Genomic DNA, 24,039 nt, shown 5'->3' with positions numbered 1-24,039 from the left:
AAATATGTTTCAACATGCGGGATATTTGTTTCAACTGGCAGCGGCTGTTGCTGGAGCGGCTACCTACTGGTGCGACTCCTTATCGGAGTTGATCGAGGTGGAGGACAGGACTTCAAAGTCGAGACTTCTTTCCCTCCCATTTAAGGGAAAGATTCTATATAGTCCAGGCATGGACTCAATGGACTCAATCATCTCCACGGTTACTGGAGGCAAAGGTGCCTTTTTTTTACCCCAGGAAAAGAAAAACAAACCTAAAGGACAAGGTCCCAATTTTCATTCGGTTAAATCCCAACATTAGCAGCCCTCAGCAAAGCCAGAGCGATCCAAGGGGAATTGGAAGCCTGCTCAGTCCTGGAATAAACCAAGCAAAACAAGAAGCCCGCCGAGTCAGTCAGCATGAAGGGGCGGCCCCCGATCCGGCTCTGGATCTTGTAGAGCGCAGACTATCTCTCTTTTCGGACGCTTGGTTTGGGGACGTGCAAGACAAGTGTGTCCTGGAATTCTTTGCTCATGGATACAGGATAGGTTTCAAGTCCCATCCACCCAGGGGTAGATTTCTCTTGTCAAATCTGTCTTCAAAGCCAGAAAAGTGAGAAGCTACTCAAACCTTTTTGTGGTCCCAAAGAAGGGAACTTTCCGCCTGATTTTGGACCTAAAGTGCTTAAACAAATTCCTATCAGTTCCCTTGTTCAAGATGGAGACAATAAGGTCCATCCTTCCCTTAGTTCAGGAAGGACAGTTCATGACCATGATAGATCTGAAAGATGCTTACCTTCACGTTCCAAAACACAAGGAACACTTCAAGTTCCTAAGGTTTGCATTCCTGGACCAGCACTTCCAGTTTATTGCACTGCCAATTTGGTTTACCTACTGCTCCAAGAGTTTTTACGAAGATTCTGGGCGCTCTGCTTGCAGTGGCCAGAACCAGAGGTATAGCAGTAGCGCCATACTTGGACAATATTATGGTTCATTCGAAAGATCTATTTCTTTTTCGATCTCATGGATGGAAGATAAACTTAGACAAGAGTTCTCTTAATCCAGTACCAGGGTGGAATTCCTGGGCACTATAATAGACTCAATATCCATGAGGATATTCCTTACAGTCGAGAGACGTTGCAAGCTAAATTCCGCTTGTCTTGCCCTCCAGACCTCCTTAAGGCCCTCTGTGGCTCGGTGTATGGAGGTGATTGATCTCATGGTTTCCAGCATGGACATCGTTCCTTTTGCAATATTCTGTCCCAGACCACTTCAGCTGTGCATGCTGAGACAGTGGAACGGCGATCATTCTGATCTGTCTCAACAGATTTCTCTGGACAGCCGGTCGAGAGAATCGCTCTCTTGGTGGCTCTGTCCAGATCACCTGTCCCAAGGGACATCCTCCTTCAGACCATCCTGGGAGATTGACTACGGACGCATGTCTATCAGGGTGGAGAGCAGTTTGGGGTGCCAGGAAGGCACAGGGCCTGTGGACTTGAGAGGAATCCCTCATCCCGATCAACATTCTGTAACTTCGGGCAATCTTCTATTTTCTGAAGGCTTGGCCTCTTCTGGGTTTGTCCCACTTTATCAGATTTCAGTCAGACAGCATAACCTTACATCAACCATCAGGGGGGAACAAGGAGCTCCCTAGCGATGAGGGAAGTGTATCAGATTCTGCAATGGGCTTAGGCCCACAGCTGCTCGTGTTCAGCGATCCACATTCCGTGTTTGGACAACTGGGAAGTGGATTTCCTCAGCAGACAATCCTTTCATCCGGGGAATAGTCTCTACATCCCGATGTATTTACAGAGATTGGCAACAGATGGGGGACGCCGGAGATGGATCTCATGGCGTCCTGGCTCAATTCCAAGCTACCCAGATATGTGTCGTTATCCAGGGATCCTCAGGCGGAACTAATAGATACATTATCAGTGCCTTGGAGATTCAATCTAATTTAAATTTTTCCTCTGTTACCACTTCTCACTCGTGTATTAGCCCACATCAAGCAGGAGCAAACATCAGTGATACTGATTGCTCCATTGTGGCCGCAAAGGATGTGGTTCGCGGATCTGGTGGGGATGTCTTCATCTCCTCCATGGAAGTTACCTTGTCGCAGGGATCTGCTGGAACAGGGTCCTTTACTTCATCAAAATCTAAATTCTCTGAGGCTGACTGTGTGGAGATGGAACACTTAGTCCTAGCCAAGAGAGGTTTCTCTGAGAGTTATTGATACCCTCATTCAGGCTCGTAAGCCTGTTACTCATCGCATCTGCCATAAGGTGTGGAGAGCTTACTTGTTCTGGTGTGAAGAGGTGGTTTCGCCTGGCATAAGGCCAAGGCTGCCAGGATTCTTTCCTTTCTCCAGGAGGGTCTGGAGAAGGGCCTTTCTGCCATTTCCCTGAGGGGACAGATTTCAGCCCTTTTTTGCTGCACAAGAGACTCATCCTTGTTCTACTCTGGGAAGTGTAAGGATCTGAAGGCTTCTTCGACTTATCTTTTTGGTTGAGGAGTGTTATATGCTTGACTTAAAAGTCAGAGGGACTAAGACCTCCTCAGAGGATTACGGCACATTCCACTAGAGCGGTGACTTCCTCTTGGGCCTTTAAGAACAAGGCCTCTATGGATCAGATTTGTAAGGCGGCTACCTGGTCCTCCTTACATACTTTTCAAAATTCTACAAATTTGACGTTTTTGCTTCGGCTGAACCAGCTTTTGGGAGAAAAGTTTTACTGGCTGTGGTGCCCAGATTATGGTCCGCCTTTTCTTTACCCTTCCCGTTATCATTCAGTGTCTAGAGCTTGGGAATAGTTTTCCTAACATTAGGGAATGGTGCCGTGGACTCTCCTCATATTAAGAAGGAAAACATAAATTATGCTTACCTGATAATTTGATTTCCTTCTGTATGAGGAGAGTCAACGGCCCCCGTCCGTATACTCCGATTTGCGGACCAAAATGTATTTTTCTCTTCCGGCACCATTTATACACTATTTTTCCTACGTTTTACTTGTTCCCTTGGCAGAATGACTGTGATATGAGGGAAGTAGGGGGAGTATTTTAGCCTTTTGCTTGGGTTTATTTGCCTCCTCCTGGTGGCCAGGTTCAGTATTTCCCAACAGTAAGGGAATGATGCCGTGGACTCTCCTCATACAGAAGGAAATTAAATTATCAGGTAAGCATACTTTTTTTGCATTGTTTTTTCATAGATCCTTAGAATGCTTGTTAGTTCTGTTTTATATATTTGCTAATCATCAGAATAAGTGTCTGCATCAGAGGCGTGCTGTATTCACATACTATTTGCAAAGGTTATCACACCGGAAATGTACTGCTCTATTCTAGAACCAGAATAGACGGCAACAAGTAATTGTCTTAAAACAATAGGACCTCTGAGTGAATGAAGACATGTGCAGCAAGCTCCTTTTTGTAAGCTTCATCTAAACTCGAACCAATTTCCTCATACTTTAATGTGAAATGGAGATTTTTGGCTGAAAGTGTTTTTATAATTGCAAGCAGCATTTCGATGGAAAACTTCGATTGCAGTTCCTATCACTTAGACAAGGTGTCATTGGCCTGTGCCAATATTTGGATAGCTTTGGTTCTGGCCACATTTAGTATGTGTTTATGTATTTTCTACAACATCCCGCAAACTTTTTTCTCAAGCCAGTGTACAAATATGCTAGGATCAGTCTGGTGTCCAGTTTGTATCATGACAAGCATGTTGCCCATACACTGTACCAGGTGGTGGTTTCCATGTTGCCATAAACCTCATTGGTAAAACAGAATGCTCTGTTGTAGTGGTAATATTTTGTTTAGGGAAATGGTGTGTATCTGCTCCCCCACCCCCTTTAAATACACACGTCCCTGCTTATTGTCAGTTTGACTTTTACTGCGGTTAACCAGTTCTTTCATCTACAGCCTCCTACCCCACACTTGGAGGAGGATTTGAAGGAAGTCCTTCGTAGTGAGTCTGGCATTGAGTTAATCATTGTGGATGAACCCAAACATGATAGACAGAGACGAAAACCTGTGGTAAGAACTTTACTTTGTCCCTTATCTCCTAAACTGTTTTCTCATGAACAGCAAGGAAACATTCAACAAATATGAAAAATATTAGACACCAAAAGTATTTCCATCTAAAGGGGAGGAGAGTCCACGGCTTCATTCATTACTGTTGGGAATTAAGAACCTGGCCAACAGGAGGAGGCAAAGACACCCCAGCCAAAGGCTTAAATACCTCCCCCACTTCCCTCATCCCCCAGTCATTATTTGCCTTTCATCACAAGAGGACGGCAGTGAAGTGCCAAAGATCATAGTAGTCTCTTATGGAGGGTAGTACTCCGCATTGGGACTGGAGTTTTTAAGTAGTCCTGTCAGCCTCTCAGTCAGAGCATGGATGAAAGTTAGTCCGTAGATGCAGGGAGAGTCTTTCTGTGAAACCATCCCGACTCATATTAACAGCTCCACAAGCAATCAGCGTTGACTAGTTTAGCTGCCTGCTTTGTACACTCAAGTCCATGTCAGGAGCGAGGCTACTAACCTGTCACACTTGAAGGGCCGTGTTCCTGTTCCATGGCGTATTCTGGTAAGATAATTTCATTTTTTATTACATAATAACACGGAAGACAGTGTGATGCCTTCTATCTTTAAAGTATCAAGGGTTAATATTCCTGGAAAGGGGAATATTGAATAATCTTAAGATTAAACAGAGAACAAAAGCTGAACAATATAGTGTGCTGCATAAATTAAAAGGATTTAGGGTGCGGTATAGACTAGAAAAAACACGTTTTTAATTCACCTAAACTAGGTGATATATTATTGCGTGGGGGGGGGGGTTGGATAAACTATGGTTTCACAGCTTGAGGTTGGCAAGTTGCAATAAGATAGGACAGCATAGCTATATAAAAAATCTCCTGTGCTTAATGGGCTCAAGTGAATACTCAGAAATGAGTCCATTCTTGCTAGGGTAATGTTATATTGAGCATATTAGAGTCTAGAAAGCTGCTAAACTTGGCATATATTATGAGAGGAGAAACTATACCCTAAGGTTGCAGTGCAGGTCCTGTCTGCGCTAAAAGAATATATCTAATAGATACAGCCACATCTGGAAAGATATAACTTTTAAAACTAGTAACTTCTGTAGGGAAAGCTATAATGGGGTTAACTGTCCTAGACACCAAAAGCTTGCCAACCAACAAGTAAAAACAAAATAAGACAAGTTTCTACAAGGAATCAGTGAATTATTGTTTGCTTTGAAGTGTATAATGGTAGCTGCTCTCTCATTAGTAGGTGGTATTAAAGCTATGTTTCTTTAGTCATGAAGCAGCTCAGAGCTTATAGTAGGAACCCAGGTATAAAAGTCTTGATAGTGTAAGGTATATTTCTCCAACATAGGTGTGTCCGGTCCACGGCGTCATCCTTACTTGTGGGATATTCTCTTCCCCAACAGGAAATGGCAAAGAGCCCAGCAAAGCTGGTCACATGATCCCTCCTAGGCTCCGCCTACCCCAGTCATTCTCTTTGCCGTTGTACAGGCAACATCTCCACGGAGATGGCTTAGAGTTTTTTAGTGTTTAACTGTAGTTTTTTTATTCAATCAAGAGTTTGTTATTTTAAAATAGTGCTGGTATGTACTATTTACTCAGAAACAGAAAAGAGATGAAGATTTCTGTTTGTATGAGGAAAATGATTTTAGCAACCGTTACTAAAATCCATGGCTGTTCCACACAGGACTGTTGAGAGCAATTAACTTCAGTTGGGGGAACAGTGAGCAGTCTCTTGCTGCTTGAGGCATGACACATTCTAACAAGACGATGTAATGCTGGAAGCTGTCATTTTCCCTATGGGATCCGGTAAGCCATGTTTATTAAGATAGTAAATAAGGGCTTCACAAGGGCTTATTAAGACTGTAGACTTTTTCTGGGCTAAATCGATTCATTATTAACACATATTTAGCCTTGAGGAATCATTTAATCTGGGTATTTTGATAAGATTATATCGGCAGGCACTGTTTTAGACACCTTATTCTTTAGGGGCTTTCCCAAATCATAGGCAGAGCCTCATTTTCGCGCCGGTGTTGCGCACTTGTTTTTGAGAGGCATGACATGCAGTCGCATGTGTGAGGAGCTCTGATACATAGAAAAGACTTTCTGAAGGCGTCATTTGGTATCGTATTCCCCTTTGGGCTTGGTTGGGTCTCAGCAAAGCAGATACCAGGGACTGTAAAGGGGTTAAAGTTAAAAACGGCTCCGGTTCCGTTATTTTAAGGGTTAAAGCTTCCAAATTTGGTGTGCAATACTTTTAAGGCTTTAAGACACTGTGGTGAAATTTTGGTGAATTTTGAACAATTCCTTCATATTTTTTCGCAATTGCAGTAATAAAGTGTGTTCAGTTTAAAATTTAAAGTGACAGTAACGGTTTTATTTTAAAACGTTTTTTGTACTTTGTTATCAAGTTTATGCCTGTTTAACATGTCTGAACTACCAGATAGACTGTGTTCTGAATGTGGGGAAGCCAGAGTTCCTTCTCATTTAAATAAATGTGATTTATGTGACAATGACAATGATGCCCAAGATGATTCCTCAAGTGAGGGGAGTAAGCATGGTACTGCATCATTCCCTCCTTCGTCTACACGAGTCTTGCCCACTCAGGAGGCCCCTAGTACATCTAGCGCGCCAATACTCCTTACTATGCAACAATTAACGGCTGTAATGGATAATTCTGTCAAAAACATTTTAGCCAAAATGCACACTTATCAGCGTAAGCGCGACTGCTCTGTTTTAGATACTGAAGAGCATGACGACGCTGATAATAATGGTTCTGAAGGGCCCCTAAACCAGTCTGATGGGGCCAGGGAGGTTTTGTCTGAGGGAGAAATTACTGATTCAGGGAACATTTCTCAACAAGCTGAACCTGATGTGATTACGTTTAAATTTAAGTTGGAACATCTCCGCATTCTGCTTAAGGAGGTATTATCCACTCTGGATGATTGTGACAAGTTGGTCATCCCAGAGAAACTATGTAAAATGGACAAGTTCCTAGAGGTCCCGGGGCTCCCAGAAGCTTTTCCTATACCCAAGCGGGTGGCGGACATTGTAAATAAAGAATGGGAAAGGCCCGGTATTCCTTTCGTCCCTCCCCCCATATTTAAAAAATTGTTTCCTATGGTCGACCCCAGAAAGGACTTATGGCAGACAGTCCCCAAGGTCGAGGGAGCGGTTTCCACTTTAAACAAACGCACCACTATACCCATAGAAGATAGTTGTGCTTTCAAAGATCCTATGGATAAAAAATTAGAAGGTTTACTTAAAAAGATGTTTGTTCAGCAGGGTTACCTTCTACAACCAATTTCATGCATTGTCCCTGTCGCTACAGCCGCGTGTTTCTGGTTCGATGAGCTGGTAAAGGCGGTCGATAGTGATTCTCCTCCTTATGAGGAGATTATGGACAGAATCAATGCTCTCAAATTGGCTAATTCTTTCACCTTAGACGCCACTTTGCAATTGGCTAGGTTAGCGGCTAAGAATTCTGGGTTTGCTATTGTGGCGCGCAGAGCGCTTTGGTTGAAATCTTGGTCAGCTGATGCGTCTTCCAAGAACAAGCTACTTAACATTCCTTTCAAGGGGAAAACGCTGTTTGGCCCTGACTTGAAAGAGATTATCTCTGATATCACTGGGGGTAAGGGCCACGCCCTTCCTCAGGATCGGCCTTTCAAGGCCAAAAATAAACCTAATTTTCGTCCCTTTCGTAGAAACGGACCAGCCCAAAGTGCTACGTCGTCTAAGCAAGAGGGTAATACTTCTCAAGCCAAGCCAGCTTGGAGACCAATGCAAGGCTGGAACAAGGGAAAGCAGGCCAAGAAACCTGCCACTGCTACCAAGACAGCATGAAATGTTGGCCCCCGATCCGGGACCGGATCTGGTGGGGGGCAGACTCTCTCTCTTCGCTCAGGCTTGGGCAAGAGATGTTCTGGATCCTTGGGCGCTAGAAATAGTCTCCCAAGGTTATTTTCTGGAGTTCAAGGGGCTTCCCCCAAGGGGGAGGTTCCACAGGTCTCAGTTGTCTTCAGACCACATAAAAAGACAGGCATTCTTACATTGTGTAGAAGACCTGTTAAAAATGGGAGTGATTCATCCTGTTCCATTAGGAGAACAAGGGATGGGGTTCTACTCCAATCTGTTCATAGTTCCCAAAAAAGAGGGAACGTTCAGACCAATCTTAGATCTCAAGATCTTAAACAAGTTTCTCAAGGTTCCATCGTTCAAGATGGAAACCATTCGAACAATTCTTCCTTCCATCCAGGAAGGTCAATTCATGACCACGGTGGATTTAAAGGATGCGTATCTACATATTCCTATCCACAAGGAACATCATCGGTTCCTAAGGTTCGCATTCCTGGACAAGCATTACCAGTTTGTGGTGCTTCCTTTCGGATTAGCCACTGCTCCAAGGATTTTCACAAAGGTACTAGGGTCCCTTCTAGCTGTGCTAAGACCAAGGGGCATTGCCGTAGTACCTTACTTGGACGACATTCTGATTCAAGCGTCGTCCCTTCCTCAAGCAAAGGCTCACACGGACATTGTCCTGGCCTTTCTCAGATCTCACGGATGGAAAGTGAACGTGGAAAAGAGTTCTCTATCTCCGTCAACAAGGGTTCCCTTCTTGGGAACAATAATAGACTCCTTAGAAATGAGGATTTTTCTGACAGAAGCCAGAAAAACAAAACTTCTAGACTCTTGTCGGATACTTCATTCCGTTCCTCTTCCTTCCATAGCGCAGTGCATGGAAGTGATAGGTTTGATGGTAGCGGCAATGGACATAGTTCCTTTTGCGCGCATTCATCTAAGACCATTACAACTGTGCATGCTCAGTCAGTGGAATGGGGACTATACAGACTTGTCTCCGAAGATACAAGTAAATCAGAGGACCAGAGACTCACTCCGTTGGTGGCTGTCCCTGGACAACCTGTCACAAGGGATGACCTTCCGCAGACCAGAGTGGGTCATTGTCACGACCGACGCCAGTCTGATGGGCTGGGGCGCGGTCTGGGGATCCCTGAAAGCTCAGGGTCTTTGGTCTCGGGAAGAATCTCTTCTACCGATAAATATTCTGGAACTGAGAGCGATATTCAATGCTCTCAAGGCTTGGCCTCAGCTAGCGAGGGCCAAGTTCATACGGTTTCAATCAGACAACATGACAACTGTTGCGTACATCAACCATCAGGGGGGAACAAGGAGTTCCCTAGCGATGGAAGAAGTGACCAAAATCATTCTATGGGCGGAGTCTCACTCCTGCCACCTGTCTGCTATCCACATCCCAGGAGTGGAAAATTGGGAAGCGGATTTTCTGAGTCGTCAGACATTGCATCCGGGGGAGTGGGAACTCCATCCGGAAATCTTTGCCCAAGTCACTCAACTGTGAGGCATTCCAGACATGGATCTGATGGCCTCTCGTCAGAACTTCAAAGTTCCTTGCTACGGGTCCAGATCCAGGGATCCCAAGGCGGCTCTAGTGGATGCACTAGTAGCACCTTGGACCTTCAAACTAGCTTATGTGTTCCCGCCGTTTCCTCTCATCCCCAGGCTGGTAGCCAGGATCAATCAGGAGAGGGCGTCGGTGATCTTGATAGCTCCTGCGTGGCCACGCAGGACTTGGTATGCAGATCTGGTGAATATGTCATCGGCTCCACCATGGAAGCTACCTTTGAGACGAGACCTTCTTGTTCAGGGTCCGTTCGAACATCCGAATCTGGTCTCACTCCAGCTGACTGCTTGGAGATTGAACGCTTGATCTTATCGAAGCGAGGGTTCTCAGATTCTGTTATCGATACTCTTGTTCAGGCCAGAAAGCCTGTAACTAGAAAGATTTACCACAAAATTTGGAAAAAATATATCTGTTGGTGTGAATCTAAAGGATTCCCTTGGGACAAGGTTAAGATTCCTAAGATCCTATCCTTCCTTCAAGAAGGATTGGAAAAAGGATTATCTGCAAGTTCCCTGAAGGGACAGATTTCTGCCTTGTCTGTGTTACTTCACAAAAAGCTGGCAGCTGTGCCAGATGTTCAAGCCTTTGTTCAGGCTCTGGTCAGAATCAAGCCTGTTTACAAACCTTTGACTCCTCCTTGGAGTCTCAACTTAGTTCTTTCAGTTCTTCAGGGGGTTCCGTTTGAACCCTTACATTCCGTTGATATTAAGTTATTATCTTGGAAAGTTTTGTTTTTGGTTGTAATTTCTTCTGCTCGAAGAGTTTCAGAATTATCTGCTCTGCAGTGTTCTCCTCCTTATCTGGTGTTCCATGCAGATAAGGTGGTTTTTTCGTACTAAACCTGGTTTTCTTCCAAAAGTTGTTTCTAACAAAAACATTAACCAGGAGATTGTCGTACCTTCTCTGTGTCCGAAACCAGTTTCGAAGAAGGAACGTTTGTTGCACAATTTGGATGTTGTTCGCGCTCTAAAATTCTATTTAGATGCTACAAAGGATTTTAGACAAACATCTTCCTTGTTTGTTGTTTATTCCGGTAAAAGGAGAGGTCAAAAAGCAACTTCTACCTCTCTCTCTTTTTGGATTAAAAGCATCATCAGATTGGCTTACGAGACTGCCGGACGGCAGCCTCCCGAAAGAATCACAGCTCATTCCACTAGGGCTGTGGCTTCCACATGGGCCTTCAAGAACGAGGCTTCTGTTGATAAGATATGTAGGGCAGCGACTTGGTCTTCACTGCACACTTTTACCAAATTTTACAAGTTTGATACTTTTGCTTCTTCTGAGGCTATTTTTGGGAGAGAGGTTTTGCAAGCCGTGGTGCCTTCCATTTAGGTGACCTGATTTGCTCCCTCCCTTCATCCGTGTCCTAAAGCTTTGGTATTGGTTCCCACAAGTAAGGATGACGCCGTGGACCGGACACACCTATGTTGGAGAAAACAGAATTTATGTTTACCTGATAAATTACTTTCTCCAACGGTGTGTCCGGTCCACGGCCCGCCCTGGTTTTTTAATCAGGTCTGATAATTTATTTTCTTTAACTACAGTCACCACGGTATCATATGGTTTCTCCTATGCAAATATTCCTCCTTAATGTCGGTCGAATGACTGGGGTAGGCGGAGCCTAGGAGGGATCATGTGACCAGCTTTGCTGGGCTCTTTGCCATTTCCTGTTGGGGAAGAGAATATCCCACAAGTAAGGATGACGCCGTGGACCGGACACACCGTTGGAGAAAGTAATTTATCAGGTAAACATAAATTCTGTTTTTTAGGTTAAACCAAAAAGAAGTTTGTGAGTAATCAAGAAAATGAAGTGCGAAGGATGCAAGCAGTATTGGATTCAACAAGGGGACACACCTTAGTTGCTCGATAAGCAGTTCCAGTTAGCATATAACAATAGAACAATACAGTGTATAATGAATAAAAACAGAATTTATGTTTACCTGATAAATTACTTTCTCCAACGGTGTGTCCGGTCCACGGCGTCATCCTTACTTGTGGGATATTCTCTTCCCCAACAGGAAATGGCAAAGAGCCCAGCAAAGCTGGTCACATGATCCCTCCTAGGCTCCGCCTACCCCAGTCATTCGACCGACGTTAAGGAGGAATATTTGCATAGGAGAAACCATATGATACCGTGGTGACTGTAGTTAAAGAAAATAAATTATCAGACCTGATTAAAAAACCAGGGCGGGCCGTGGACCGGACACACCGTTGGAGAAAGTAATTTATCAGGTAAACATAAATTCTGTTTTCTCCAACATAGGTGTGTCCGGTCCACGGCGTCATCCTTACTTGTGGGAACCAATACCAAAGCTTTAGGACACGGATGAAGGGAGGGAGCAAATCAGGTCACCTAAATGGAAGGCACCACGGCTTGCAAAACCTTTCTCCCAAAAATAGCCTCAGAAGAAGCAAAAGTATCAAACTTGTAAAATTTGGTAAAAGTGTGCAGTGAAGACCAAGTCGCTGCCCTACATATCTGATCAACAGAAGCCTCGTTCTTGAAGGCCCATGTGGAAGCCACAGCCCTAGTGGAAGGAGCTGTGATCCTTTCAGGAGGCTGCCGTCCGGCAGTCTCGTAAGCCAATCTGATGATGCTTTTAATCCAAAAAGAGAGAGAGGTAGAAGTTGCTTTTTGACCTCTCCTTTTACCAGAATAAACAACAAACAAGGAAGATGTTTGTCTAAAATCCTTTGTAGCATCTAAATAGAATTTTAGAGCGCGAACAACATCCAAATTGTGCAACAAACGTTCCTTCTTCGAAACTGGTTTCGGACACAGAGAAGGCACGACTATCTCCTGGTTAATGTTTTTGTTAGAAACAACTTTTGGAAGAAAACCAGGTTAGTACGTAAAACCACCTTATCTGCATGGAACACCAGATAAGGAGGAGAACACTGCAGAGCAGATAATTCTGAAACTCTTCTAGCAGAAGAAATTGCAACCAAAAACAAAACTTTCCAAGATAATAACTTAATATCAACGGAATGTAAGGGTTCAAACGGAACCCCCTGAAGAACTGAAAGAACTAAGTTGAGACTCCAAGGAGGAGTCAAAGGTTTGTAAACAGGCTTGATTCTAACCAGAGCCTGAACAAAGGCTTGAACATCTGGCACAGCTGCCAGCTTTTTGTGAAGTAACACAGACAAGGCAGAAATCTGTCCCATCAAGGAACTTGCAGATAATCCTTTTTCCAATCCTTCTCGAAGGAAGGATAGACTCTTAGGAATCTTAACCTTGTCCCAAGGGAATCCTTTAGATTCACACCAACCGATATATTTTTTCCAAATTTTGTGGTAAATTTTTCTAGTTACAGGCTTTCTGGCCTGAACAAGAGTATCAATAACAGAATCTGAGAACCCTCGCTTTGATAAGATCAAGCGTTCAATCTCCAAGCAGTCAGCTGGAGTGGGACCAGATTCGGATGTTCGAACGGACCTTGAACAAGAAGGTCTCGTCTCAAAGGTAGCTTCCATGGTGGAGCCGATGACATATTCACCAGATCTGCATACCAAGTCCTGCGTGGCCACGCAGGAGCTATCAAGATCACCGACGCCCTCTCCTGATTGATCCTGGCTACCAGCCTGGGGATGAGAGGAAACGGCGGGAATACATAGGCTAGTTTGAAGGTCCAAGGTGCTACTAGTGCATCTACTAGAGTCGCCTTGGGATCCCTGGATCTGGACCCGTAGCAAGGAACCTTGAAGTTCTGACGAGAGGCCATCAGATCCATGTCTGGAATGCCCCACAGTTGAGTGATTTGGGCAAAGAATTCCGGATGGAGTTCCCACTCCCCCGGATGCAATGTCTGACGACTCAGAAAATCCGCTTCCCAATTTTCCACTCCTGGGATGTGGATTGCAGACAGGTGGCAGGAGCGAGTCTCCGCCCATTGAATGATTCTGGTCACTTCTTCCATCGCCAGGGAACTCCTTGTTCCCCCCTGATGGTTGATGTACGCAACAGTCGTCATGTTGTCTGATTGAAACCGTATGAACTTGGCCCTCGCTAGCTGAGGCCAAGCCTTGAGAGCATTGAATATCGCTCTCAGTTCCAGAATATTTATCGGTAGAAGAGATTCTTCCCGAGACCAAAGACCCTGAGCTTTCAGGGATCCCCAGACCGCGCCCCAGCCCATCAGACTGGCGTCTGTCGTGACAATGACCCACTCTGGTCTGCGGGAGGTCACCCCTTGTGACAGGTTGTCCAGGGACAGCCACCAACGGAGTGAGCCTCTGGTCCTCTGATTTACTTGTATCTTCGGAGACAAGTCTGTATAGTCCCCATTCCACTGACTGAGCATACACAGTTGTAATGGTCTTAGATGAATGCGCGCAAAAGGAACTATGTCCATTGCCGCTACCATCAAACCTATCACTTCCATGCACTGCGCTATGGAAGGAAGAGGAACGGAATGAAGTATCCGACAAGAGTTTAGAAGTTTTGTTTTTCTGGTCTCTGTCAGAAAAATCCTCATTTCTAAGGAGTCTATTATTGTTCCCAAGAAGGGAACTCTTGTCGACGGAGATAGAGAACTCTTTTCCACGTTCACTTTCCATCCGTGAGATCTGAGAAAGGCCAGGACTATGTCCGTGTGAGCCTTTGCTTGAGGAAGGGACGACGCTTGAATCAGAATGTCGTCCAAGTAAGGTACTACAGCTATGCCCCTTGGTCTTAGCTCGCCAGAAGGGACCCTAGTACCTTTGAGAAAATCCTTGGAGCAGTGGCTAATCCGAAAGGAAGCGCCACGGACTGGTAATGCTTGTCCAGGAATGCGAACCTTAGGAACCGATGATGTTCCTTGTGGACAGGAATATGTAGATACGCATCCTTTAAATCCACCGTGGTCAAGAATTGACCTTCCTGGATGGAAGGATTGTTCGAATGGTTTCCATTTTGGACGATGGAACCTTGAGAAACTTGTTTAGGATCTTGAGATCTAAGATTGGTCTGAACGTTCCCTCTTTTTTGGGAACTACGAACAGATTGGAGTAGAACCCCATCCCTCGTTCTCTTAATGGAACAGGATGAATCACTTCCAGAAGATAACCTTGGGAGACTATTTCTAGCGCCCAAGGATCCAGAACATCTCTTGCCCAAGCCTGAGTGAAGAGAGAGAGTCTGCCCCCCACCAAATCCGGTCCCGGATCGGGGGCCCGCATCTCATGCTGTCTTGGGAGCAGTGGCAGGTTTCTTGGCCTGCTTTCCTTTGTTCCAGCCTTGCATAGGTCTCCAGGCTGGATTGGCTTGAGAAGTATTACCCTCCTGCTTAGAGGACGTAGCACTTGGGGCTGGTCCGTTTCTGCGAAAGGGACGAAAATTAGGTTTATTTTTGGCCTTGAAAGACCTATCCTGAGGAAGGGCGTGGCCCTTGCCCCCAGTGATATCAGAGATAATCTCTTTCAAGTCAGGGCCAAACAGTGTTTTCCCCTTGAAAGGAATGTCAAGCAATTTGTTCTTGGAAGACGCATCCGCTGACCAAGATTTTAACCAAAGCGCTCTGCGCGCCACAATAGCAAACCCAGAATTTTTCGCCGCTAACCTAGCCAATTGCAAGGTGGCGTCTAGGGTGAAAGAATTAGCCAATTTAAGAGCACGAATTCTGTCCATAATCTCCTCATAAGAAGAAGAATTACTAATAATCGCCTTTTCTAGCTCATCGAACCAGAAACACGCGGCTGTAGTGACAGGGACAATGCATGCAATTGGTTGTAGAAGGTAACCTTGCTGAACAAACATCTTTTTTAGCAAACCTAATTTTTTATCCATAGGATCTTGGAAAGCACAACTATCTTCTATGGGTATAGTGGCGCGCTTGTTTAGAGTAGAAACCGCCCCCTCGACCTTGGGGACTGCCTGCCATAAGTCCTTTCTGGGGTCGACTATAGGAAACAATTTTTTAAATATGGGGGGAGGTACGAAAGGTATACCGGGCCTGTCCCATTCTTTATTAACAATGTACGCCACCCGCTTGGATATAGGAAAAGCTTCGGGGGGCCCCGGGGCCTCTAGGAACTTGTCCATTTTACATAGTGTTTCTGGAATGACCAGATAATCACAATCATCCAAATTGGATAACACCTCCTTAAGCAGAGCGCGGAGATGTTCCAACTTAAATTTAAAAGTAATCACATCAGGTTCAGCTTGTTGAGAAATTTTTCCTGAATCTGAAATTTCTCCCTCAGACAAAACCTCCCTGGCCCCCTCAGACTGGTGTAGGGGCCCTTCAGAAACAATATCATCAGCGTCCTCATGCTCTTCAGTATATTCTAAAACAGAGCAGTCGCGCGTTCGCTGATAAGTGGGCATATTGGCTAAAATGTTTTGATAGAATTATCCATTACAGCCGTTAATTGTTGCATAGTAAGGAGTATTGGCGCGCTAGATGTACTAGGGGCCTCCTGTATGGGCAAGACTGGTGTAGACGAAGGAGGGGATGATGCAGTACCATGCTTACTCCCCTCACTTGAGGAATCATCTTGGGCATCATTTTTACTAAATTTTTTATGACATAAATCACATCTATTTAAATGAGAAGGAACCTTGGCTTCCCCACAGTCAGAACACAATCTATCTGGTAGTTCAGACATGTTAAACAGGCATAAACTTGATAACAAAGCACAAAAAACGTTTTAAAATAAAACCGTTACTGTCACTTTAAATTTTAAACTGAACACACTTTATTACTGCAATTGCGAAAGAGTATGAAGGAATTGTTCAAAATTCACCAAAATTTCACCACAGTGTCTTAAAGCCTTAAAAGTATTGCACACCAAATTTGGAAGCTTTAACCCTTAAAATAACGGAACCGGATCCGTTTTTATATTTAACCCCTTTACAGTCCCTGGAATCTGCTTTGCTGAGACCCAACCAAGCCCAAAGGGGAATACGATACCAAATGATGCCTTCAGAAAGACTTTTCTATGTATCAGAGCTCCACACACATGCAGCTGCATGCCATGCTGTTCTCAAAAACAAGTGCGCCATACCGGCGCGAAAATGAGGCTCTGACTATGATTAGGGAAAGCCCCTATAGAATAAAGTGTCTAAAACAGTGCCTGCCGATATGATTTTACAAAAAATACCCAGATTAAATGATTCCTCAAGGCTAAATATGTGTAAATATGATCGATTTAGCCCAGAAAATGTCTACAGTCTTAATAAACCCTTGTGAAGCCCTTATTTACTGTCTGAATAAAAATGGCTTACCGGATCCCATAGGGAAAATGACAGCTTCCAGCATTACATCGTCTTGTTAGAATGTGTCATACCTCAAGCAGCAAAAGACTGCTCACTGTTCCCCCAACTGAAGTTAATTCCTCTCAACAGTCCTGTGTGGAACAGCCATGGATTTTAGTAACGGTTGCTAAAATCATTTTCCTCATACAAACAGAAATCTTCATCTCTTTTCTGTTTCAGAGTAAATAGTACATACCAGCACTATTTTTAAAATAACAAACTCTTGATTGAATAATAAAAACTACAGTTAAACACTAAAAAACTCTAAGCCATCTCCGTGGAGATGTTGCCTGTACAACGGCAAAGAGAATGACTGGGGTAGGCGGAGCCTAGGAGGGATCATGTGACCAGCTTTGCTGGGCTCTTTGCCATTTCCTGTTGGGGAAGAGAATATCCCACAAGTAAGGATGACGCCGTGGACCGGACACACCTATGTTGGAGAAACAGAGTGCAATACAGATTAACCTATCTGGAGAGCACAAGACTAGGCTAGAGAAGCCGCAGAGTTAACCCTCCTAGACTAGGTTTATTACATGGGGGGGATATGTGGATATAATAGGCAGATTGCATGTTTGGCTAATACTGTACTTAATTTTAAAGGCACACTGAACCCAAATTTTTTCTTTTGTGATTCAGATAGAGCATGAAATTTCAAGCAACTTTCTAATTTACTCCTATTATCAAATTTTCTTCATTCTCTTGGTATCTTTATTTGAAATGCAAGAATGTAAGTTTAGATGCCGGCCCATTTTTGGTGAACAACCTGAGTTGTCCTTGCTGATTGGTGGATAAATTCATCCACCAATAAAAAAAGTGCTGTCCAGAGACTGAACCAAAAAAAGCTTAGATGCCTTATTTTTCAAATAAAGATAGCAAGAGAACAAAGATAAACTGATAATAGCAGTAAATTAGAAAGTTGCTTAAAATTGCATGCTCTTTCTGAATCACGAAAGAAAAAAATTGGGTTCAGTGTCCCTTTTAACAACTAAACTCAGGAATTTGTCTATCTGTATAGCTTAATAATAATGATTTGGGTATGGAAGCCCCAAGCAGCGGCAGTAGTGTGGGTCCGGCCCACCTTAGAAGTATTTCACATACTTTGAAGTAAAGCTGCACAGCCCAATTTAGTGGTAGCCATAACGACAGATTATAAATTTTACATATGATGTCATGTATACAAAAAGAAAGCTTAATACCTGAGCCCTGCCTGTTCCTCTTCTATTATTTAAAAAAAACATCTTTTATAACATATCAAGCTTTGGCAATACGCAAATATTTGGAGCTATTTTGCAAAGGCATAGACACATATGAAACATAAAATGTCAGTATTCCCCTAATAACTCTGTAATCTTCAATCTATATGTAGCCTACATATTGTAGCTGTAAGTAAGTATGCAGATGAGCTCAGACATCTAAGCCCCCAAACTCGCTCAAAAGCAACAGCATTATAGGAGTAGATATCTAGTGGTACTATAACAAATATTTTTATAATCATCTGTGTCTATTGTTAGTGTGAGCCTAGTAAAGCATCAATAGTGTATAGTTAACAAGTACATATAGAAAAGTGGTAGATAGGTAGTTATAGAATATTATCAGACAGAATCACATGCTGGACTGTAAAGATTTCCTTTAGAAGAAACAGTAGTTAATGAGACCTTTCATATTGGGCATATACATTGGCAGACATGAATTAGTATCACAACTTTCACTCAATATGCTGTATAAACTTAACCCAATATAACATAAGAGTAGGTATAGGTTTACCTCATTTTGAATTTTAAAATAGTTAAGGCAGTATAGAATTTTGAACAAAAAACAAACTGAACTATGCAAATAAATAAAATAGGGCTAAACAGCCTGCTGAAGTCCTAAACCAGAGCATCAAGTCAGTGACTGTCATAAGGGTACGAGGCTGTAATTCAACTCAAGACATGACACTGCTCCTCATTAAAGTACAAAGGTGGGTAGGGGACAATGTCGTAACCTGACGTTTCAATATAAAAAAATTTTTTTGTCACCCTACACCAGATCTCAGACCTGGGCTCTCTCTATGGGATGAATGCTCCAACCATTTAAAAAAATTTAAATATGCTGTCAGGGAAATGGCCCCTTCGCCACTGCAAAAGCTCTGAAGCTTGCACAAGGTCTCTACTGAGATGTGCGTGTACTGAAGCTGAGGGTCGCTCCACCGATGAACTTCCGATGTAGGCTCAATCACCTCATTATCAATATTGCGGAGCAAAGGGAGAGCGTTCCAAACATGGACACAGGCTGTAGATACTATGCGCCCTGCAGCTGCAAATAGGTCCGGGAGTGAGGTACGATTCCTTCCAAGGTCTGGTGTCTCACCGGACAGCCGTCTTCCTCCGCCTCGGCAATCGTGCATGCCTCACGACTAGGTCGATCGCTGTTACGTCATTTGGGCAATTCTCCATATTGCAGTGAGTCAGGAAGGCAGCACGAGGTCCCGGGGGTTAGCATATTATAGTGTTACCCTGATCCAAAATGATATCGTCTTCAGTCAGGCTAAGGGCAGTATGCGCAGGGACATTAGCTTCAGCATAGCTCTCAAATAGTGTTGTCTCCAATCTAGCAAAGTGTTCATGCAGGAGCTGCTCCACAGCCAACCCCCAGGTGTTCAGGGCCTCCATCCCGGTCGTATCTTTAAAAGCTTCCCAGAGCCAGAGATATCAACTTGAACGTTCCCAGGGTCCTCAGCATTAGCGAAAGGATTTCCTTGCAATGTAAAAAAATATAGTATTCTACGGGCAAATAAACACGGTTTAAGTCTTATTGGAGCCAGGAGCTCTACTCGTGCACGTCTGATTTCCTTGGTAGTTGGCTCCGCCCCCTCTGACTTTAGTTTTAGGATAGAGAATTTGCGCTGAAGCAAGTGATTGCTACTCTGGAGGTTCCGGAGCCTAAGCTTCCCGGAGGAACCTGTGATTCCTATGCTTGATAAGGTATATGAGGACAGGGTGGTGCCTCAGGCCTTCCCGGGTCCTATTAAAGGGACACTGAACCCAATTTCTTTCTATCGTGATTCAGATAAAGCATGTAATTTTAAGCAACTTTCTAATTTACTCCTGTTATCACATTCTTTTCATTCTCTTGGTATCTTTATTTGAAATGCAAGAATGTAAGTTTAGATGCTGGCCCATTTTTGGTGAACCCACTGTGGTGGTGTTGCTGATTGCCTTTTTCAAATAAAGAAAGCAAGAGAGCAAAGAAATTGCATTTTGCTATCTGAATCACAAAAGAAAAAATTTGGGTTCATTGTCCCTTTAAGATGGCTAATATTAAGAACGAATGGGAGCAATTAGGTTCTTCCTTTTCCCTTTCTTCCTTTAAGCTTGAGCTCTGGGGTACTGTCCCTAAGGTGGATGGTGCTATCTCCACTCTCGCTAATCGGACAACTATTCCCCTCATGGATAGTTAGTCATTTAAAGAGCCCATGGATAAAAAATTGGAAAAAATGTTTGAATATACAGTGTTTGTTTTTCAGCCGGCAGCGGCCGTTGCCGTAGCTGCAACATATTGGAGGAGACTTCCATCGACACGATACAGGATAAGATTAAGGTGCTGAAGGTCGCCAATTCTTTCATCTGTGATGCCAATATGCAAATTATTCGCCTAGATGCTAAGGTGTCAGGTTTTTTCCATTTTTAGCTCACAGGGTTCTGTGGCTAAAGTCTTGGTCTGAGGACATGACCTCTAAGTCGAGGCTGTTGTCCCTGCCTTTTCAAGGAAAGATTCTGTTCGGTCCAGGATTGGATTCGATCATATCCACTGTTACGGGAGGCAAGGGAGCTTTCCTACCGCCAGATAAGGCTAAGCCTAAAGGATCTACTTTTCGTCCCTTTCGTGCGAACAAGCCTCAGCACCAGCAGCCCGCCGCGAAAGCGGACCAGTCCAAGGGAACTTGGATGCCAGCTCATTCTTGGAACAAGTCTATGCAGAGCAAGAAGCCAGCCAAGACAAAATCGGCATGAAGGGGTGGTCCCCCGACCAAGTATGGGGCAGATGTTCTCTCTTCTCAGAAGTCTGGTTACAGGACGTTTAGGACCCTTGGGTTCTGGAGGTTGTCGGCCAGGGTTACAGGATAGTACTCAGATCCCGTCCGCCCAGGGGGAGATTCCTCCTGTCAAAAACCTGTCTTCAAGACCAGAAAAGAGATGGGCATTTCTAGAGTGTGAGGGATCTCTCTCTCTGTTATTGTACCAGTACCCCAAGCAGAAAGGGGTCTAGGGTACTATTCAAATCCTTTTTGTGGTTCCAAAGAAGGAGGGCACATTCTGGACCTAAAGTGTTTAAACAAGTTCCATAATTCAAAATGGAAACAATCGGATCTATTCTGCCCCTAGTTCAAGAGGGACATTTCATGACAACTATAGACTTGAAGGATGCTTACCTTCATGTGCCAATTCACAGGGACCACTTCAAGTTCCTAAGACTTGCATTTCTGGACCAACACTTCCAGTTTGTGCCCCCCCCCCTTTGGTCTGGTGACAGCCCAGAGAGTCTTCACAAAGGTTCTGGGGGCACTACTTGCTTTGGCCAAAGGCATAGCTATGTCGCCCTATCTGGACGACATCCTAGTCCAGGCACTGTCGCTCAGTATCGTAGAGGATCATTTGAGGGCTTTTCTTTTGCTCCAATCTCACGGTTGGAAGATCAACTCAGGAAAGAGTCCCCTGGTTCCCAGCAACAGGGTGGAGTTCCTGGGCACGATAATACTCTGTCCATGAAAATATTTCTCACAGACCATCGACACAGGAAGATTGCGTCCTCTTGTCTTGCCCTTCAGTCCTCCTCAAGCCCCTCAGTGGCTCATTGTATGTAGGTGATCGGACTCATGGTTTTCAGCATAGACGTCATTCCATTCGCCAGGTTTCATCTCAGACCTCTTCAATTGTGCGTGTTGAGACAGTGGAACGGCGATCATTCAGATCTATCACAGCAGATATCCATGGATGCTCAAACTCGGATCTCCCTCTTGGTTGATCTGTCCAGAGCAACTGTCCATGGGAAGATCCTTGAGACCGTCCTGGGAGATTGTGACCACAGGCGCGAGTCTGGCAGGATGGGAGCCAGGATGGGACAAGGAAAATGGACCCTGGAGGAGAGTCTCCTTCAGATAAATATTCTGGAACTCTGAGCAATCTACAATGCTCTGAAGGCCTCCTCCTGGGGTCGTTAAGCTTCATTAGATTCCAGACTAACAACATTACCTCAGTGGCTTACATTAACCATCAGGGGGGTATGAGGAGCACCCTAGCCATGAGGGAGGTGTCTCGGATCTTGGAGTGGGCGGAGTCCCACAGCTGCTCGCTCTCAGCGATTTTACATTCCAGGTGTGGACAATTGGGAAGCAGATTTTCTCAGCAGGCAATCCTTCCATCTGTGGGAATGGTCTTCCCCCCCCCCCCCCCCAAAGTGTTTGTGGAGATTTCTCGGGTGAGGATTGCCGAAGATAGATCTCATGGCGTCCAGACTCTCAATTGCAAGCTACCCTGATACGGGTCGAGGTCCAGGGATCCCCAGGCAGAGCTGATGGATGCCTTGGCGGTGCCTTGGGGGTTCAGCCTAGCTTACATTTTTCCACCGTTAACACTCCTACCTCGTGTAGTGGCACGCATCAAACAGGAGTGAGCTTCGGCCGTTCTGATTGCTCCATTGTGGCGGCGGACGTGGTTTGCGGATCTGGTGGGGATGTAATCCTCTCCGCCGTGGAGGTTACCCTGTCGCAGGGATCTGCTGGAACAGGGTCCTTTTCAACATCAAAATCTCAATTCTCTGAGGCTGACTGCGTTGGAGATTGAACGCCTAGTCTTGGCCAAGAGAGGCTTTTCTGAAAGTGTGATTGATACGCTAATTCAGGCAAGGAAGCCAGTCACTAGTCACATCTACCATAAGGTGTGGAGGACTTACTTGTCCTGCAGTGAGAAGCATGGATATCCTTGGCATAAGGTGAAGGTATCCAGGATTCTGTCATTTCTCCAAGAGGGTTTGGAGAAGGGTCTTGCCAGTTCCTTAAAGGGACAGGTTTTGTCAGTCTTGTTGCATAGGAGACTCGCTGAGCTCCCTGACATACAATCTTTTGTTCAGGCTCTGTCTAGAATCAGGCCTGTCTTTTGACAGTCTGCTCCCCCATGGAGCTTAAACTTGGTCCTTAAGGTATTTCAGAAGGTTCCGTTTGAGCCCATGCACTCCATTGACATTAAGATTCTGTCCTTGAAGGTTCTTTTCCTGTTGGTCATTGCATCGGCACGCAAAGTATCTGAACTGGCTGCCTTGCAATGTGAACATCCTAATCTGGTTTTTAATGCGGATAAGGCTGTGCTTCGCACTGTTTTGGGGTTTCTTCCCAAGGTGGTGTCTAACCGTAACATCAATCAGGAAATAGTTGTTCCTTCATGTCCTAACCCTTCTAAGGAGAGGTTAATTCATAACCTGGATGTGGTTCGTGCCTTAGTTCTATCTTCAGGCTACAACATATTTCAGACAGTCTACATCTCTTTGTGGTGTATTTGGGGAAGCCCAAGGGGCAGAAAGCCTCTTCTTCTACTTTTTCCTTTTGTTTGAGGAGTTTGATTTGCTTGGCCTATGAGACAGCGGGACCTACGGCTCATTCAACTAGAGCTGTGGCTTCGTCTTGGGCCTTCAAGAATGAGGCCTCTATGTAGCAAATTTGTAAGGCGGCTACCTGGTCCTCCTTACACACTTTTACAAAATGTTTTTACAAATTTGAAGTTTTTGCTTCTGTGAAAGCTGTTTTTGGGAGAGAGGTTTTGCAGGCTGTGGTGCCCTCAGATTAGGGTCCGCCTTTTACCCTCACTGTTTCATTCAGTGTCCTCTAGAGCTTGGGTATTTGTTCCCAACAGTAATGAAGTCCACGGCACCAGCCCGTATCTCCGATGGACGGACCTAAATTTAATTAATCTTCTGGCATTTATACCCTAATGTTTCTCCTACTGTTCCTTGTTCCCTCTGCAGAATGACTGGGGGATGAGGTAAGTGGGGGGAGGTATTTAAGCCTTTGGCTGGGGTGTCTTTGCCTCCTCCTGTTGGCCAGGTTCTTAATTCCCAATAGTAATAAATGAAGCCGTGTACTCTCCTCCCCTCGATAGAAATGAAATTCAGGTAAGCATAATTTCTTTCATGTAATTAGCAAGAGTCCATGAGCTAGTGACGTATGGGATATACATTCCTACCAGGAGGGGCAAAGTTTTCCAAACCTCAAAATGCCTATAAATACACCCCTCACCACACCCACAATTCAGTTTTACAAACTTTGCCTCCTATGGAGGTGGTGAAGTAAGTTTGTGCTAGATTCTACGTTG

The 24,039-nt window shown here is 44.5% G+C and overlaps 1 protein-coding gene across 1 annotated transcript in view; it reads left to right on the top strand.

Moving 5' to 3' along the window:
* MYBL2 (MYB proto-oncogene like 2) overlaps positions 1-24,039 on the top strand; it is a 214,011-nt gene that overhangs the window by 189,219 nt on the left and 753 nt on the right. The window contains exon 11 of the mRNA XM_053716325.1: positions 3,892-4,005. Coding sequence (XP_053572300.1) covers positions 3,892-4,005 — 114 coding nt within the window. The remainder of the gene's footprint in view (positions 1-3,891; positions 4,006-24,039) is intronic.

This window comes from Bombina bombina, chromosome 1 (assembly GCF_027579735.1).
Source record: "Bombina bombina isolate aBomBom1 chromosome 1, aBomBom1.pri, whole genome shotgun sequence".
Classification (NCBI taxonomy): Eukaryota; Metazoa; Chordata; class Amphibia; order Anura; family Bombinatoridae; genus Bombina; species Bombina bombina.
This window is presented reverse-complemented; position numbering and strand designations above follow the sequence as displayed.